This window comes from Lupinus angustifolius, chromosome LG13 (genome assembly GCF_001865875.1).
Source record: "Lupinus angustifolius cultivar Tanjil chromosome LG13, LupAngTanjil_v1.0, whole genome shotgun sequence".
Taxonomy (NCBI): Eukaryota; Viridiplantae; Streptophyta; class Magnoliopsida; order Fabales; family Fabaceae; genus Lupinus; species Lupinus angustifolius.
Window position 1 is genome coordinate 6,858,877 of NC_032021.1, and position 17,530 is coordinate 6,876,406.

At 35.1% G+C, this 17,530-nt stretch overlaps 2 protein-coding genes across 6 annotated transcripts; both read left to right on the forward strand.

The window, feature by feature from the left end:
- Positions 821 to 8,875, forward strand: LOC109325663 (cellulose synthase A catalytic subunit 3 [UDP-forming]-like). Of its 4 annotated transcripts, XR_002105175.1 has the most exons (16): positions 821 to 1,045; positions 1,511 to 1,625; positions 2,264 to 2,462; positions 2,761 to 2,966; positions 3,303 to 3,414; positions 3,689 to 3,866; positions 4,181 to 4,447; positions 4,554 to 4,899; positions 5,015 to 5,152; positions 5,450 to 5,575; positions 5,665 to 5,877; positions 6,028 to 6,292; positions 6,704 to 6,906; positions 7,178 to 7,528; positions 8,025 to 8,685; positions 8,721 to 8,875. XR_002105175.1 is itself a non-coding variant. In XM_019558157.1 (15 exons), the coding sequence occupies exons 2-15, from the start codon at positions 1,602 to 1,604 to the stop codon at positions 8,607 to 8,609; spliced, it is 3,213 nt and encodes a 1,070-aa protein (XP_019413702.1). In that variant the 5' UTR covers positions 821 to 1,045; positions 1,215 to 1,601; the 3' UTR covers positions 8,610 to 8,808. The 4 variants fall into 4 exon arrangements, 3 of the variants coding, with proteins under 3 accessions (XP_019413702.1, XP_019413703.1, XP_019413701.1); XM_019558157.1 differs by having other exon boundaries at positions 1,215 to 1,625; positions 8,025 to 8,808; XM_019558158.1 differs by having other exon boundaries at positions 1,495 to 1,625; positions 8,025 to 8,808.
- On the forward strand, positions 10,749 to 12,449 carry LOC109363423. 2 transcript variants are annotated; one of them, XM_019609681.1, is made up of 3 exons: positions 10,749 to 10,904; positions 11,734 to 11,952; positions 12,186 to 12,449. In XM_019609681.1, the coding sequence occupies exons 1-3, from the start codon at positions 10,851 to 10,853 to the stop codon at positions 12,321 to 12,323; spliced, it is 411 nt and encodes a 136-aa protein (XP_019465226.1). In that variant the 5' UTR covers positions 10,749 to 10,850; the 3' UTR covers positions 12,324 to 12,449. The 2 variants fall into 2 exon arrangements, with proteins under 2 accessions (XP_019465226.1, XP_019465227.1); XM_019609682.1 differs by having other exon boundaries at positions 10,750 to 10,904; positions 12,198 to 12,449.

Consider the following 17,530-nt stretch of genomic DNA (forward strand, 5'->3'; position numbering starts at 1 on the left):
GTAGTTTAAATATTTTTAATGTTTAAATTATTTTCAGAACTTGGAAGATTAAAAAAGAGAAAAATTTGACAATTACATTAAATAGTAATTATTTGAGCTCTTATTTGTTATTCTTTCAAAAAAAATATTAATGAGTTTTGTTATCATATTTATCCATTTTAAAGAGTAATGTATATTATTCTACAGATTTTTTCAACAACATAAGAAAATAATATATATCACTTTTAAATCAATTATTAATAAACAAAATATTATTTTTTTATAAAAATTTATATAAAAATATATCATTCTCATATTAAATATACAATTTCATACTCTATTACCGGTTATACATGCTTAATATAGAATTTCACACTCTATTACCGGTGATACATGCTTACCAGGTCTCTAAGAATGTGTTCTAACATGATTTTTTTGTAAGCATAAATCACGTGATTCTTAAGTTAAATATAAACGACGTGGCAGGACTATATTCGTCAATACACTAAAAAACCGAAGTAATTGCAAAGTGTAACACCTCAAATTTGAGACGAAAATTAAGGAAAGTTAACTTTTGATTCCACTCTCTGAACTATGTACTAAAAAGCCTTTCAAAAACTTACACAAAATAAAAATTTGTTCCATTTTTTATTGTACTATACACTACTGCTATTAACTAAAATTAATATTGTAAGACCCTATTATAAATAACTAAAAGTTTGAGAGTTCAGATGCAACACTCATTAGTGTAAAAAAAAAAACTATTATATGCTAACATTAGTAGAATAAGTATTATTCTATGACACAATATTTTTCTCAAATACTTGTCTCTAAATGTTTTCTGTGTTTGGTAACAGAAGAAGCGTTTGATTTAAGCTTCCTTAGTCACTATATAATCAAATCTATCGGTGCTGTTGTACACTTGTCCTACATTACTACATACATTACATGCATTGTCACTTTCTTCTTCTTTAAGCCTTTTATCCCTCTCTACCTCATTATTCATCTACAGCTATACACTAAGAAATATCCACAAACAAATTTTCAACCATGCATGTGTTACTTGGTAAGAGAATTATGTAATGTGATATGTATAAAAATAGAATAAAGTGATTTTTTTGTCACATTCTCTCTCTTTTTGAGTTTTTAAGTGATGAGAGATTTTTTATTTTGCTTCTTTGCCATAAAATTCATCTGGGTTTGTTCAGATTTTGAGTGATCTATCTGTTTTCAAGGGAAACGTGTGGAACAAACTGTTTCTTTGAGTCAAGTTTCGAACGTGACATGCAATCTTCGTGTGCTTTGTTGCTGAGAATGTTCATGACATGCAATCATCTGGGTGTCACGGTTAAACATGCGATGAGAAAATTGCATGTGATGAGAAAATTGCTTGTGATGAGAAAATTATTACTTTGTTATCTCAGCCATATTATAAGGGAAATTTCACTGTTAAAAATCTGACTCTAATTTCATTTTATCCAACCATTTTATCAATGTGTCTTGGACTGATCCAAGTTTTCAATTTCTGCAGGTAAAAAGATATTGCTTTAGAAGTGGGAGTGGATCAGAATAGAGGGATTTTCCAGGTTGATCATCTCAGATAGAGCTTAGTAGAGGCACCTATGAAGTCAAAAGGGGAAGCTGGGGTGAGTGAAATAAAATTTCCATTTGATTCTGTTAGGATTCTATTGCTAGGTATAGAACATGATGAGTCCATAGTCCCACATCGACAGTATGATATTCTGGTCTGGAGTTTAAATGGCCTTGGACTCTCCAGCCAGTGGTGTGGTTCTCCCAATGTTGGTGTTGGATCCCCTTGAATATTTGAAGTTGCATGTTTTTTGGTATAGCCAAGGGTATCCTTCACCCTATGGTTAAGGAATTAATCCTTTTATGGTGCGTAGCTGACCCTCCCAACAAATGTGAGCAAATCTTGTTCATAAGAATCGAATTCTTGACTTTTTGGTCTATATGGGGATCTAGTGAGGCCGTAAACTACTTGATCAACACCTTGTTGGTTTTGAAGTTGCATGTTGCTTTTGAGTCATTATTATTCGTTGTTGAACAAGAATTTTTTTGTGTGACACCTAGTTGTAACATTAAATTTGTTGTTAAAGTAAGAGGAAATAATAGTCCACATTGCCAAGGTTTTACACTATAAATGCATAGAGAGAGAACTTTTTTATGCTCCGGTAGCATATAAAAGTTTCTAGTTGATCTTTGGGGTGTAATTTGTGTTGATTGATCCTTGGTGGCAATTTTTGATGCCATTTCCATTACTCAGGCAAAGGCAATCACGGCATTGGGTGGCCAAGTCTGCCAGATATGTAGTGACAATGTTGGGAAGACTGTGGATGGTGATGAACCATTCGTTGCGTGCGATGTTTGTGCTTTCCCTGTCTGCAGGCCTTGCTATGAGTACGAAAGGAAGGATGGGAAGCAGTCTTGCCCCCAGTGCAAAACACGGTACAAGAGGCATAAAGGTAAATGTAGCTACAATTTTGTTATATGTTGTATGTTAATATTTCACAATTCTTCATTCATATAGTGCTAGTATGCAACCCACAAAAGAGTAAGACTATAGTAAAGTAAGATTTTAATTCTTTAATATTGCAGCATGTTGTTTATATTCATATGCCGAGGAATTGGCCGATTGGCTAGCTTCCCTAACAGACATGCATCTGGCTTCTGTTTTTATCTGCAACATCCTGTCAAATATTTGAAGAACCAATACTTTCTCATTCTAATTAGTTATCACGTTACTTATTTAATTGATCCCAGGAAGTCCTGCAATTCTTGGAGACGAGGAAGATTACAGTGCTGATGGTGGTGCTAGTGACTTCAATTACGATTCAGAAAAGCAGAAAATTTCAGAGCGCATGTTGAGCTGGCACATGACCTACCGTCGAACAGAGGAGGTTGGTGCTCCAAATTATGACAAGGAAGTTTCTCACAATCACATTCCTCATCTCACCAGTGGACAAGAGGTCATTCTGCTAACTTCCTTACATGATAGTGCTCTATACCTCCCTTTCTTAAAAAAATTCCACTTTCTCCTTCAATTTCAGCTCTCGGATTGAAATTGTTAAGTTTTAAGCCTCACGTCAGTTGATATAAGGGTAGCCATTATAATGACTTGGGTAACACTCCTACTATGAGCTTACATAGGAGTGAAGTTTGGTTCAGTGTCTATTTTGACCAAATGTATAATGTTGGCCATGAGGGGTGTGTGTTAAGTTTAGCGTTTGGGGTGGAGTTAGATCCCCACTACAATTATTCTAATAGAAAACATTCATTCATTTATGGTATATCTTCAATTTCAGCTGTCTGGAGAGTTAAGTGCAGCCTCACCTGAGCGACTCTCAATGGCATCTCCTGAAGTTGGTGATGGGAAGCGTGATAATCTTCCATATTCATCCAATGTTAATCAAACTTGTATCTCTCTACCCATCCTCACTACAATTTTTGTCTATTTTGATTGCTATGTTGGATCAATACTTCAAAATGTTTTCCGTACAGTTATCCGATATGTATCATGTTGGATACTTGGGTACTTTAAAAATACTTTTCATCCATACACGTTTCAATTATTTTATAAATTTGTCCGTATCAAAGTATTTTCATCATGTGGTTGTACCTATGTTCGGTATCTGTATCCATGCTTCCTATCCAATTGTAATTTAAGGTGCTTGGCCATATTCTTTTGCAGCAAATATTAGGGTTGTGGATTCAGGATTGGGAAATGTAGCATGGAAAGAAAGGGTTGATGTCTGGAAGGTGAAGCAAGAGAAGAATGTTGTTCCAATGAGCACAGTCCAAGCTGGTTCCGAAAGAGGAGCTGGAGATATCGATGCCTGTACTGATGTGCTTGTGGATGATTCCTTGTTGTGAGTATTTTCTTTTTTATTCATAAGAATAAGAAATGGTGCTACTCTCTTTTAATTGTTAGACTATTTTTATTGCCACATATGATTTTTATACCATATTGATTGTCATTCTGCTTTTCAGCTGTTTAGATTCTTATATAGCAATATATTATGATCGATATCAGGAGGATTTGGTAATAAACACTAGTTGTAAAATAACTATATATAGTTGTGTGTTCAATAAGCAATGCCATTAAATTTAGTCTCTTGTGTGTGAGTTAATCATATTCCCTATATAAGAGAGGACTCTTATATGATTTTTCATTGTTATGCAGGAATGATGAAGCTCGGCAACCTCTTTCTAGGAAGGTTTCTATTCCATCATCTAGGATCAATCCATATAGACTGGTCATTGTTCTGAGGCTGGTTGTTCTGTGCATTTTCTTGCATTATCGAATAACAAATCCAGTGCCCAATGCATATCCAGTGTGGCTGGTATCAGTTATATGTGAGATTTGGTTCGCTTTATCTTGGATATTGGATCAATTCCCCAAGTGGCTTCCGGTAAACCGTGAAACATATCTTGACCGACTTTTGCTGAGGTTGGGCCTTTCTAGACTCTCCCTTTCCCCTGTATAAGAAAATGATTGTTGAAATTGTGATGTAATTTTCCTTTCCGAATATGTTATTCTTTTCATACAATTGCAGATACGACCGGGAAGGAGAACCATCGCAGCTAGCAGCTGTCGACATTTTTGTCAGTACTGTTGATCCATTAAAGGAGCCCCCACTTGTAACTGCCAATACCGTGCTATCTATTCTTGCTGTTGACTACCCCGTGGATAAGGTCTCCTGCTATGTCTCTGATGATGGTGCTGCTATGTTAACATTTGAAGCACTTGCCGAGACATCAGAATTTGCAAGGAAATGGGTTCCTTTCTGCAAGAAGTTTAACATTGAACCACGTGCACCTGAGTGGTACTTTGCACAGAAGATTGACTACTTGAAAGATAAGGTTCAACCATCATTTGTCAAGGATCGTCGAGCAATGAAGGTATGAGATGGACGTGCATTTGGATTATTCTGCGGTCTAGGCGTGCATGTGTGCTACTCGCACCAGTGTTCGATTTCATAAGAGCATCTTATTTTACTTCCTTGTTTTGTTTCAGAGAGAATATGAAGAATTTAAAATTCGTATTAATGTACTTGTTGCAAAGGCAACAAAAGTTCCAGAAGAAGGGTGGGTGATGCAAGATGGTACACCATGGCCTGGGAATAACACCAGAGACCATCCAGGAATGATCCAGGTAGTTCACTTATTCATCTATTTATTGGTTGGTAATAAATACTGTCGATGAATATGGCTTCTTAGAACTTCTTGTTCTTACATTTGTTTCAAATTATTTTTTAGTTTTTATTTTACCCATAAGGACCACATGTTACAATTTTAAAGTGATGAAATCATGTATACTAACCAATAGTTTTTAATTCTTTAAATGTTCTAACTTTCTGTAGCTAATTACATATTAATAAAATCCTATGATGCACCTTTATTGGATTTTGGTTGCGATGTCATTCACTGTGATTGAATTCTATATCTGCAGGTTTTCTTGGGTCAAAGTGGAGGAGTTGACTCTGATGGTAATGAACTTCCTCGTTTAGTGTATGTTTCTCGTGAAAAGCGTCCAGGGTTCCAACATCACAAGAAAGCTGGTGCCATGAATGCACTTGTCAGTGGCATTTACAATATAAATGTGAAAGTTACTTATCTCACACATGCACTTTGATCTCATGATGGTGAATTATATAACTTTTGCAGGTCCGTGTATCTGCCGTCCTTACTAATGGACCCTTTTTATTGAATCTTGATTGTGATCACTACATAAACAACAGCAAGGCTTTGAGGGAAGCTATGTGTTTTATGATGGACCCCAACCTTGGGAAACATGTTTGTTTTGTCCAGTTTCCACAGAGGTTTGACGCTATTGATAAGAATGATCGATATGCAAATCGTAATACTGTTTTCTTTGATGTAAGTATCTCCTGCCATATTAAATTGACTTTTTTGTTGATGTTATTTGGTTTCTGTTCCTGGTTTTGATTTATGTCGCTTATAATACCAATTGTGATTTAACCTTTTGTGATGTTCTTTTTCTCTTCCTTATTGACACTGTGTAATCAGATAAACTTGAGAGGTTTGGATGGCATTCAAGGTCCAGTTTACGTGGGTACTGGTTGTGTCTTCAATAGGACAGCTTTATATGGTTATGAACCTCCTCTTAAACCGAAGCATAAAAAGCCCGGGTTGCTATCTTCGTTCTGTGGTGGAAATCGGAAGAAGAGTTCAAAGTCTAGTAAGAAAGGATCAGATAAGAAAAAATATAGCAAGCATGTTGACCAAACTGTGCCTATCTCTTCCTTAGAGGATATAGAAGAAGGAATAGAAGGTAGGCCTATTAAATTTTCCATGGGCTTCTCTGTACATTGCACTGATAGGTCTGCAATTGAAACTAGTTTCCCATGTTTAGTTTTAATTAGATTGTGATATCTATTGTCACTTTCTTAGGAGCTTCAAATCAGCTTCCTATAATATCTTAAATTGGATGGCCCATGTTGAAATTGTGTTAACATAATCACCCTTGTACAATTTTCCTGCTTTTCAAGTAAGTCTTTAGGGCATATCATTGGGAAGTAAGTCTCACATCGCATGTCTCGTTCTCCTAGGCAGTGTTTAAATACCTCTTGGGCTACCTCTCTTATTGCCAATTGAGTTTGAAATGAAACCTTAACATGGCCTATACATTTTAGAAAATTACTTTTAATTGCTTTCAATTAACTATACCTATACTTGTTTTCAGGTACCGGATTTGACGATGAGAAATCACTACTTATGTCACAAATGAGCCTTGAGAAAAGGTTTGGTCAGTCTGTTGTTTTTGTTGCATCTACCCTTATGGAGAATGGTGGTGTTCCTCAGTCTGCGACTCCAGAGACTCTTCTTAAGGAGGCTATTCATGTTATTAGCTGTGGATATGAAGATAGAACAGAGTGGGGAACTGAGGTATTGTATTGTCGTATCTCGTATGTTTAACTCCCTTTTAAATTTGCTTTTGTTCCCAGTCACATTCTATCAGTTGAGCAGATTATTGCCAGCAACGCTTTCAGAGACCACTGGTCCAATAAATTAAACTATAAAGTGTCAATATTTCCCTTAATGTGTTTTTACATGAAGGCATATTATGATTTGAGTCAGTTGTGTCATAGGAAAATACTTAGGAGCGGGGTTTGCCAAATGGACAATGATAAATCATTATTTATCTTCTGCTCTACAGATAGGATGGATATATGGTTCTGTCACAGAAGATATTCTGACTGGATTTAAGATGCATGCTCGTGGTTGGCGATCTATATACTGCATGCCTAAGCGCCCGGCATTTAAAGGTTCTGCTCCTATCAATCTTTCCGATCGTCTGAACCAAGTGCTTCGGTGGGCTTTAGGTTCTGTGGAAATTCTCTTTAGTCGACATTGCCCTATCTGGTATGGTTATGGTGGAAGGCTAAAGTGGCTCGAAAGGTTCGCATATGTGAACACCACAATCTATCCGGTTACTGCCATTCCTCTTCTCATGTATTGTACCTTGCCCGCTGTCTGTCTGCTAACTAACAAGTTTATCATTCCCCAGGTATGTTATTTCTTTATTATAATTAGTACATTGCATGTTCTTGTCAATTTTGTGCCGATTCCAAAAGTGCGGCCAATGCATGAGGCCCCTAGTGGGGTGAGGAGGGTAGATGTATGTAGTTTTACCCTTGCAAGCGAAGAGGTTGTTTCTAATATTCAAAACCATGACCTCCGGGTCATAAGTCAAGCAACCTTACCCTTGCGCCGAGTCTCAGACATCTAAATGGTTATCAAGATTAGGTCCAAAAAATTTCAAAAGGGATTCCTTTTATGGGATAATCACAATCATAGGATATTCAGTTATCATACTTCCTATTTAGGATGGTTACTTATAGAGTAATTAAGAATGTCCGTACACAGTTAATGTTGTATTAACCAGGATCTCCTACAAATTACTTAATTAACATCCAAGACCCTGTGAATTGAAACTTGTTATGGAAACAATATAACACTCTGACACGTGGTCTTACTCTTAACTTATTTTATTTTGTTTGCAGATTAGTAACCTTGCAAGTATATGGTTCATCTCTCTCTTTCTTTCCATCTTCGCAACGGGAATCCTCGAAATGAGGTGGAGTGGTGTTGGAATTGAGGAGTGGTGGAGGAACGAACAGTTTTGGGTTATCGGCGGTGTCTCAGCACATCTTTTCGCTGTATTCCAAGGTTTACTCAAAGTGCTTGCTGGAATTGACACCAACTTCACTGTCACATCCAAGGCATCAGATGAAGATGGAGACTTTGCAGAACTCTACATGATCAAATGGACAACACTTCTCGTTCCACCCACAACACTTCTCATCATAAACTTGGTAGGGGTTATTGCAGGCATATCCTATGCCATTAACAGTGGTTATCAATCATGGGGTCCTCTCTTTGGTAAGCTTTTCTTTGCATTTTGGGTTATCATCCATCTTTATCCATTCCTCAAAGGTCTCATGGGACGCCAGAATCGAACGCCGACCATCGTGGTGGTCTGGTCCATTCTTCTTGCATCCATTTTTTCACTCTTATGGGTCCGAGTGGATCCGTTTATTACAAGAGTCACTGGTCCTAATGTTGAGGAGTGTGGAATTAACTGCTAGATCAAAAGCAACAATCTTTGTAGGTGGGAGTGTTGTGTTTTGGATTGTGATTAGTTTTGGTTCAGCTTTTAAATATGTTTATGCATGTTTAGTTATGGCAGTTTATATAAGCAGATACAGAAAAAATCAAACTAGAACTGAACTGTGTAAGGTTTTTTGTTTTGTTTGTATGAGTTTGAATAAACATGCCTTCCACTTATCTGGTGAATCTATGTTATAAGCTATTAAGAAGCTAAATTAATATATATGGCTTAGCTTATTGGACACACTTTTGTTTGGATGGAAATACAGGATAGTGTCCATTGTCCATATTTCTTTGTAATGTTTTCATATATAGTGTAATGTAAAATAAATAACATATGATAATTTTAGGATAACAAGATTATGAGGAGAGATCATACATCATAGTATCATACATATGATCAATTTTATGATAACACAATTATGAGCACATATCATATTATTACTGATTCAAGATATCTCTCTATATATTGTATTTTTTTTAAAACGTAATATACATTTATATTTATTTTCCAATTATATCATTATTTATTACAGATTTTTTGATTTTTTGACCCTTATTTATCCGTCTCTTTTTAATTCAATTTCCAATGATATTATTTTAGTCAAATTGTATTTAACTATTACTAAGGTGTTGGTCCAGTGATATAAGACTTTGTTAGATCCTCGTGATAACCAAAATATTAAGAGTTTGATTCATGTGAGTTTAACTTGTTGGGATGAATAGTAATATATTCCGAAATAGATTAGTTTTTTAGTCATATAGTAATGAGATATGTACAATAAAAATTGTATTTAACTTCTATATCATTTATTGATTTTTTAAATTGTGTGCTTAACTTTAAACAAAAAAAATTGTGACTTAGCGTAATTGTTAAATACTAAATGAACATAATGGTGATTTAATCTCTTTATTAATGAATTTAGGCAGGTGTTGGACTGGTCCTGATCCTATATTCCGGGCCTAATTGGCTAATACACCATTGCTTTCGAAATGACTGGGTCGTGTCCAAGTGGGAGTCCGGGTTCGCGATTCAATCCATATATGTAAGAAAATGTTCAGAAGGTTTTCTAAAATCTGCTGTCATAGAAAAAACTTGTTTAGTAAGTTCAAAAATAGCTTATAAAAAAATTGGAATTAACTTTGTATATTTATTATGATTTATAATTTTTTTGACATAATCAAGAGTATTATTACCAACTCTTTTTCTTGGGTAAGAAACTAGTCATTTTGAGTGTGTAGATACTTTTTCCAACAAGTATTGCCCAAACTCATAGGGATCTAATGAGGTTTTGCACTATTAAACCTTAATTTACTCAATTAATCTAAAATTTGTTTAAATTTATGTATAATAGACTATAAATTGAGTTGAGATATTCTATCACATTTCCATATGCTAAACCAAATATTTAACGGTTGGATTTTGATAAATATGTATCAAATAAAAATCAAGTTAATTTTTAAGTTAAAATTACATTTCGTGGTACTTTATTGGTTGAAGATAGAAATAGGATATTATTTTAGAATATACGATTGATTTCTGTTCCTAAATTGCAACCATTCTACTACAACACCTTTCCTTATCAATTTTCTGATAATAAACAATCATTCCATTCATCTAGTAATTTTTTTATTTCGTGTATTTATACAGTTCTTTATCAACCGTAAAGTTATGACTTATACACGAAACGGAATTGGATTAGGTAAGAGCAAGTCCTTCCTCAGCAAACATAACAAACAAACATGAAACTTACAGTTCTAACATGTAATCTTATCTTATTTTCAAATATCCAGAAACATCATGTGACATGATAATGTTACGTAAGGGACACGTGACATCCTCCAATGCAATGCATGGGCTTCCTTACGTGTCGATAGAATGAAGCCAATGAATTTGTTAGCGACAGAATAAATAGATAAATAAAAATGAAGCCAATGAATATCATTTACATCAAAACGACAAAAAATCTTACTGTACACCTCAAACGGTGACACGTCATCATTACACGTGTCAAAATATGCAATTGAAGCCAACAGTAGTAGCTTAACGCGTGGCACCACGGAACCATTTTCAAGATTTTTCATAATCTTCTTACTTTATAAATTAGCTATCACATGAATATCCAAAACTAAATTCAGAACTTGATCCATAGGCTACTACATAAAGCTGAAGATAATATTTTCCAAAGATTTCGTTGAAAAGAAGAGGAAGAAATAAAATGGTTGCTACTGAGGAACCAATCCTCTCTAGGATTGACCGTTTGGATAACATGGTAAGTGCTTCATCTTTATGGTTTTTTATTTAGCTTAGCTTTAATATTTGCATGTTAATTAATCAACATCATCATTCATTATTCTTCTACATATAGAAATTCAAGGAGTTAATTTTAAATTTGTCAACTGCTTATAGTGGCTTCAAAGTTCAAAATTCGTAGCCAAAGCAAGTACAGGTGGCAAAAAAAGTATTTGCAGAAAAAGCTTTAATTTATAGGTATAATAAGAAGCGGTGGAAACTGGAAATATTGATTTTTCCTTGTGTATGGAAGCACTGAGAATTATTTAGAGAGAAGATTATGCAATTCTAAAAAATATGTGCTTCGAATTGACTTAGAGAATAATTGTTTACCAACTTTAAGTTAAAGTTGTACTAACGTGTAATAAGCTTTAGCTAGTGAAATTAAGGAGATACCCAAACTCCTTGTTTGGGAAGAATAGACATAGGTTCACTATGTTCTTATGCTAATCATCATAGTTATAAACATGCTTGGAATTGTGGGTTGTTTTTTTAAAGGGGGAATTTGGAGCCATTAACATCCTTAATTTTTGTAATAATTATTAAAAAAATAAATAATAAAACTAGTGATTCATTTTATTTTTGTTAAGGCTCTTTCACCATTGTTCTACCTCACCTTATGTATTATATGACTCCTTATCCGTACCAATCTACTATAAGATGCTTGGAATTATGGGTTATTAATTGTTTTTCAAGGGACAAGGAATTATGGGTCATTGTTGGGACCATTAAAATCCTTTATTTTTTTAACCCTTTTTTATAATAAATAATAAAATTATTGGTTCATTTTAATTTAAAAAATATTCCAGTTAAGGAAATTGGAGGAAATTAGAGGATGCAATCTATCTCCAAAGAGCTCATGTTCCACTCCAACAATTAGCGAAAGTGATGGTCGTTTCTCATCCGTTGATTTCTCCCCAAAGAGCTTCGAGAAGCACTGCCGTCCGATCGAGAACGTGATAATGGAGACCGAAGTCAAAGGAACTCTCATAGACAGGCTCAACCAAGTTGAGGATCGAATGCTTAAGGTATATATATTTTCATTGAAAAAGATATTAAGAATCTATTATACATACATCATCCATAGACTCTTTTAAATATATATAAGTATCAATAATAATATAATGATTATGTTATAGATATTACAGTCATTATTTTTTGATCAAAGAATATCATTTGGATATTATTCTATCCCATCAAATGTTAGATTGAATTTAAAGTTGTATGATAATGTGATGGGGTCTAATGAATTGAACGAAAGTTATGTTTGCAGGTGGAGGAAGAGTGGGAGGCAGATAGGAAGAGAGAAGAGAAAAAAGAGAATAGCCCAAAGAAAAAGGGTTTCAAACAGCTTGTGAAGCAATGTGTGAAAGCAAGATCAGTCAAACATGACAAGTAGCTGAAGGGACTAATTAAAAACCATAATAGTTGTTCCAACTTTTCCAATGTTTTCAATTTCATGTACATTTATTTTGTTACTGTATTTTTGTATTTGGGAATCTTCAAGTGAGGGACAGTTTTTGAATTCTGATTTTCATTTTATTTTAATTGTGATCCATTTGTTATAAAAAATTAAAGCTTTTTTAACAAGATTATATGATCTAGTAATAAAGATTATGATATAACATCCCAATCATTCACAAAAATTGATAGAAATATATCAAGAAAAATGATGATGATAATTAAATTATCATATTTACTTGTTCTGGAAATCTTAGTTCTGGATAAACTATATGCAGAGGAAAATGTTTATTAATGGAGCAGTGCATATACATGAATGATGGCACCATCATACTCAGTTTTAGTGAAGAATATTGTCTATTTGAGTTTTTCATCTTTAATTCTTGAATTTTTCCACGTACATGGGGTTTGTTGAGATATTTGGATGGTTCTTGACAGAATATAATTAGTTTTTAAGGTGAGTTAGGTCAACTACATCAGTAATAAAAGACTATAAGATCAGTTTTGTTTTACATTTGGCATATCTGAAGAAATATGAATGATAAATAATTTAAGTGTATTTAAACCCTATATCAAGTTCATTTATTTTCATCATTTTTGACTCGTCAAAAAATAATATAAATAAATAAAAGATAATATACATATTATATAAATCTTTATATAAATATTTATATCAAAAATGCATAAATATTTAACTTGTAATAATAGCTTATTTAATATTTTATAAAGATATAGAATCTAATTCCCAACGACAATAAATTTATACATAATCAGTATATATCCTCATTTATTTAAAATATTTTTTTTAAAAGACAATAATTATTAAATATAAATAATAGGTAATATATTATATAGAGTTATATACTATATATGAATTTTCACTAATATATAGAGAAAAGTGAAGGGAAAAAAAATATTAAGATACTAATTAATTGTTTTTTGAGAAAAATTTGTTTAGAAACATATCAAACTATATCATTTGAAAAAAATGTATCTATATTTTTTGTGCTCCTTGTTATAACTAAATTTTAATTAAAATTAAATTTTTAATGTGTTCTCAAAATTTTATTTATTATGTGTACTTATATATCTTACATGTAAGTCTTTTACTTTCTTTTGCACGTCCTTTATAATATCTCAGTTTTGAAAATCCAAACATGTGCCATTCATGAAAGCCAAAAATAGCTATCATCCTTGATTGCAACAATTTTAAATTTCCCATGGTAATGCAATGATTCACCATACTTGCGTGAACAATTTGTTAATATTGAATCAATTGGCCCACCTTTGTTATCTTATCCTATTGGATGAAATTTTCGAAGCATGATATCACTTTTATATACACCACCAATCTCTTAGCTTTGTTAACCATTTATGTATCATCTTCCACATTTTGAGATTTGTCCCCAATATCTATCAATTTCCTCTTACGCAATGAGGTTCCCGCACAAGAGACTCTTAGAATTCAGAGAGGGAGAGAAATTAGGAATGAAGGATTTCATTCTCATTGAATTTTGAATTGCAAAGTACAGAATAAACACAACTTACTATATATAGCAAGTGGTTAAATAACTTCCCTAACAGCTTTCTATAAAAGGAAAGGGAATGAAACTAATGCTAAACCAGAATTCTAAACCAGAATAGAGATAAGGGGAATGACCAAACAACCCCAAACCACATTCAACCATGGAAAACAACATCCCCCCTCAAGTTGGGTGGTGGATGGAACACAAACCCAACTTGGAAACAAAAGAATGAAACGAAGCAGGGGGCAATGGTTTGGTGAAAGCATCAGCTAGCTGATCAGAAGAGGCAATAGGAAGAAGATGAATGAGTCTCTGCTGAATTTTCTCACGCACCACATGACAATCCACTTCAATGTGCTTGGATCGTTCATGAAAGACAGGATTATGAGCCGGGTAGATGGCAGACCTGTTATCACAGTAAATAGTGGCAGGATTCAACAGAGGAATGCACAAATCTGTGAACAAGTAATTGAGCCATTGCACCTCACAAGCTAGACTTCCTAAAGCCCTGTATTCAGCCTCGGAGGAAGACCTACTGACTGTGTTTTGCTTCTTGGATTTCCAGGAAATGAGGGAAGAACCAAGGAAGATACAAAAACCTGTGATGGACTTCCTAGTATCCAAACAACAAGCCCAATCTGAATCAGAGAAACCAGCAAGCTTGAGGGCAGAGGAAGAGGAGAAGAAAAGACCCTGAGCAGGAGAAGACTTCAAGTAATGAAGTACTCGAAGAGCAGCCTTATAGTGCACATCCATAGGTTTACACATAAAGAGGCTAAGTTGCTGAACTGCATATGCTATGTTAGGCCTTGAAATGGTGAGATAAAGCAATCTCCCTACCAGTCTTCTGTAGCAAAGAACATCAGAAAATGGTTCACCTTGTTCAAGTTGTAATTTGACTGAGGGATCAAAAGGGACCTTGGCAGCTAAGGAACCAGAATCCTCAAGAAGAGCCAATGCATATTTCCTCTGATTCAAATGAATGCCATCCTGTGTTCTAGCAATTTCCAGACCAAGAAAGAACCTGAGTGAACCTAGATCCTTGATTTTGAAAGTCTGGTCTAGAAATTGCTTAACTAACTGGATTTCAGCAAGGGTATCACCAGTTAGAACCATGTCATCCACATACACCAAAATGGCAGTGAAAGAGGTGGATGTAGACTTAGTGAACAATGCCTGATCTGCTTGTGAGTGAGAGTACCCTATGGAAATCAAGGCAGAGGACAAAGTGGTATGCCACTCTCTGCTGGCTTGCTTCAAACCATAGAGTGACTTGTGTAATTTGCATACCTGATGAGGATTGGCAAGAGAAAGACCAGGAGGAGGTGTCATATAAACCTCTTCATGCAAATCCCCATGGAGGAATGCATTGTTCACATCAAGCTGCTCCAAAAACCAAGACTTAATAGCAGCCAAGGCCAAGACAGTCCTAACAGTGGTGATTTTCACCACTAGAGAGAAGGTATCAAAGAAATCCACACCTTCCAACTGAGTATAACCCTTTGCTACTAACCGTGCTTTGTACCTCTCAAGGGTCCCATCAGCATGGACTTTAGTTTTATATACCCATTTGCACCCAATGGGAAACTTATCAGGAGGAAGAGGAACTAAGGACCAAGTGTTGTTCTGATTCAAGGCTTGTAATTCAGTATCCATAGCTTCTCTCCAATGAGCTAGCTTAGCAGCTTGCTTATAAGTTGTAGGATCAGAAGCACTAGAGATTGTGAGACAGAACCTCTTGTACTCAAGGCAGCATCTGGAGTAGTCCAATACAGAGGACAAAGGATAGAGGATTTTAGAGGAATGAGCATCAGTATCAGTAGTGTGAGCAAGACTGGAATGATAGTCTTGTAAGTGAGAAGGAGGTCTTCTCTGGCTAGTGGAGTGTCGAGGAAGAAAATCAGAAGTAGGAGATGTCTGTGACTCAGGAAAAATGTTTGACTCAACCAAAGGAGTTGTGTGTGACTCAGAAGATGTGTTTGACTCAACCAAAGGAGTTGTGTATGACTCAGGAGGAATAGGACTAGAGACCATAGGCACAGAAGAAGGAGACTCATGAGTAGGACTTGGAGGATCAACTGAATTATGGGACAAAGGGAAGAAACTCTCATAGAATATGACATCCCTGGACAGAAATATGTCATGAGAAGACAAATCATACATAAGAAAGCCCTTGGTACCATCCTTGTAGCCTAAAAACATGCATTTTCTAGCCCTTTGATCAAGCTTACCCCTCCCTGCAGCAAGGGTACTAGCATAGGCTAAACAGCCAAAAACCTTCAACGATTCTAAAGTAGGTAATGACCCATGAAGTAACTGATATGGACTGGAATTCTGCAACAAGGGGCTAGGCAACCTGTTAATAATATGGACAACATGCTGAATAGCAAAGTTCCAAAGAGTGGAAGGTAAATTGGCTTGAAAGAAAATGGCTCTAGCAACATTAAGGATGTGTTGATGCTTCCTCTCAACCACACCATTTTGTTGTGGTGTAGCAACACAAGACCTTTGATGCATGATCCCCTTGGATGAGAAAAATTCATGCATCAGAAACTCAACTCCATTATCACTCCTAAGAGTTTGCAACTTGGTTTTAAACTGATTTTCAACAAGATTGATAAAATTGACAATGTGCTGCCTAGTTTCACTTTTGGATTTCATCAAGATTACCCAAGTAAAACGTGTAAAGTCATCAACCAATGTCAGGAAATAATTGTGACCAAAGGCAGAAGTAATGGAATAAGGACCCCATATATCAGCATGCAACAGCTGGAAAATTTTATTAGAATGAGTATTGCTATTACAAAATGGTAATCTTCTTTGCCTAGAAGTATGACAAACATCACAAGGTGCATGACTTGTATTACAAACAGGAATAAAAGGAAAAGAACTAGACATGGTCTTCATTAAGGATGATGGAGCATGACCAAGTCTAAGATGCCAGAGAGTGAACTCATTGAGCCCAGAAGAAGAGTGAGAGACAGAGACAGAGGAGGAGGAGGACTTGGACAGAAGGTTGATGACAAACAGGCCTTGTTTTAAACTAGCTGTACCAATCACCTTCTTGGTAATATTCTACACAATGGTACATGAGTTGAGATGAAAAGTTAGATGACAATGAAGAGACTGAATCAACTTATGGACAGACACTAGATTGACATGGAAATTAGGAACATATAAGACATTGAACAAGACAAGAGAATCAGACAAAATAACTGTGCCACAAACAGAAGTACTGACTTTACTCCCATTAGGTAATGTGATCATAACAGGTGAAATACTCCTTTGATCACTAAAATGATGCAAGTTATAAGTGATGTGATCAGTAGCTCCAGTGTCTAATAACTAATCCACACATTTATTACCTGATGTAGGGGGCAATGTAATGGCATTAGTGGCCATCATACCATCAGAAATTGCAGAATTGACCTTGCTACCATCATTCCTGTTCCTTTCAAGCAAATCCAGGATAGATTTCATTTGATCATCAGTGAAACCCTGACTCTTGATGTTCTGAATTGCATTACCATCACCTACACCATTCTGATAATATCCATCATGTCTATGCTCAACCTCTATAGGAAAACTATCAGCAACATTAGCTGATCTTCCTGATCTG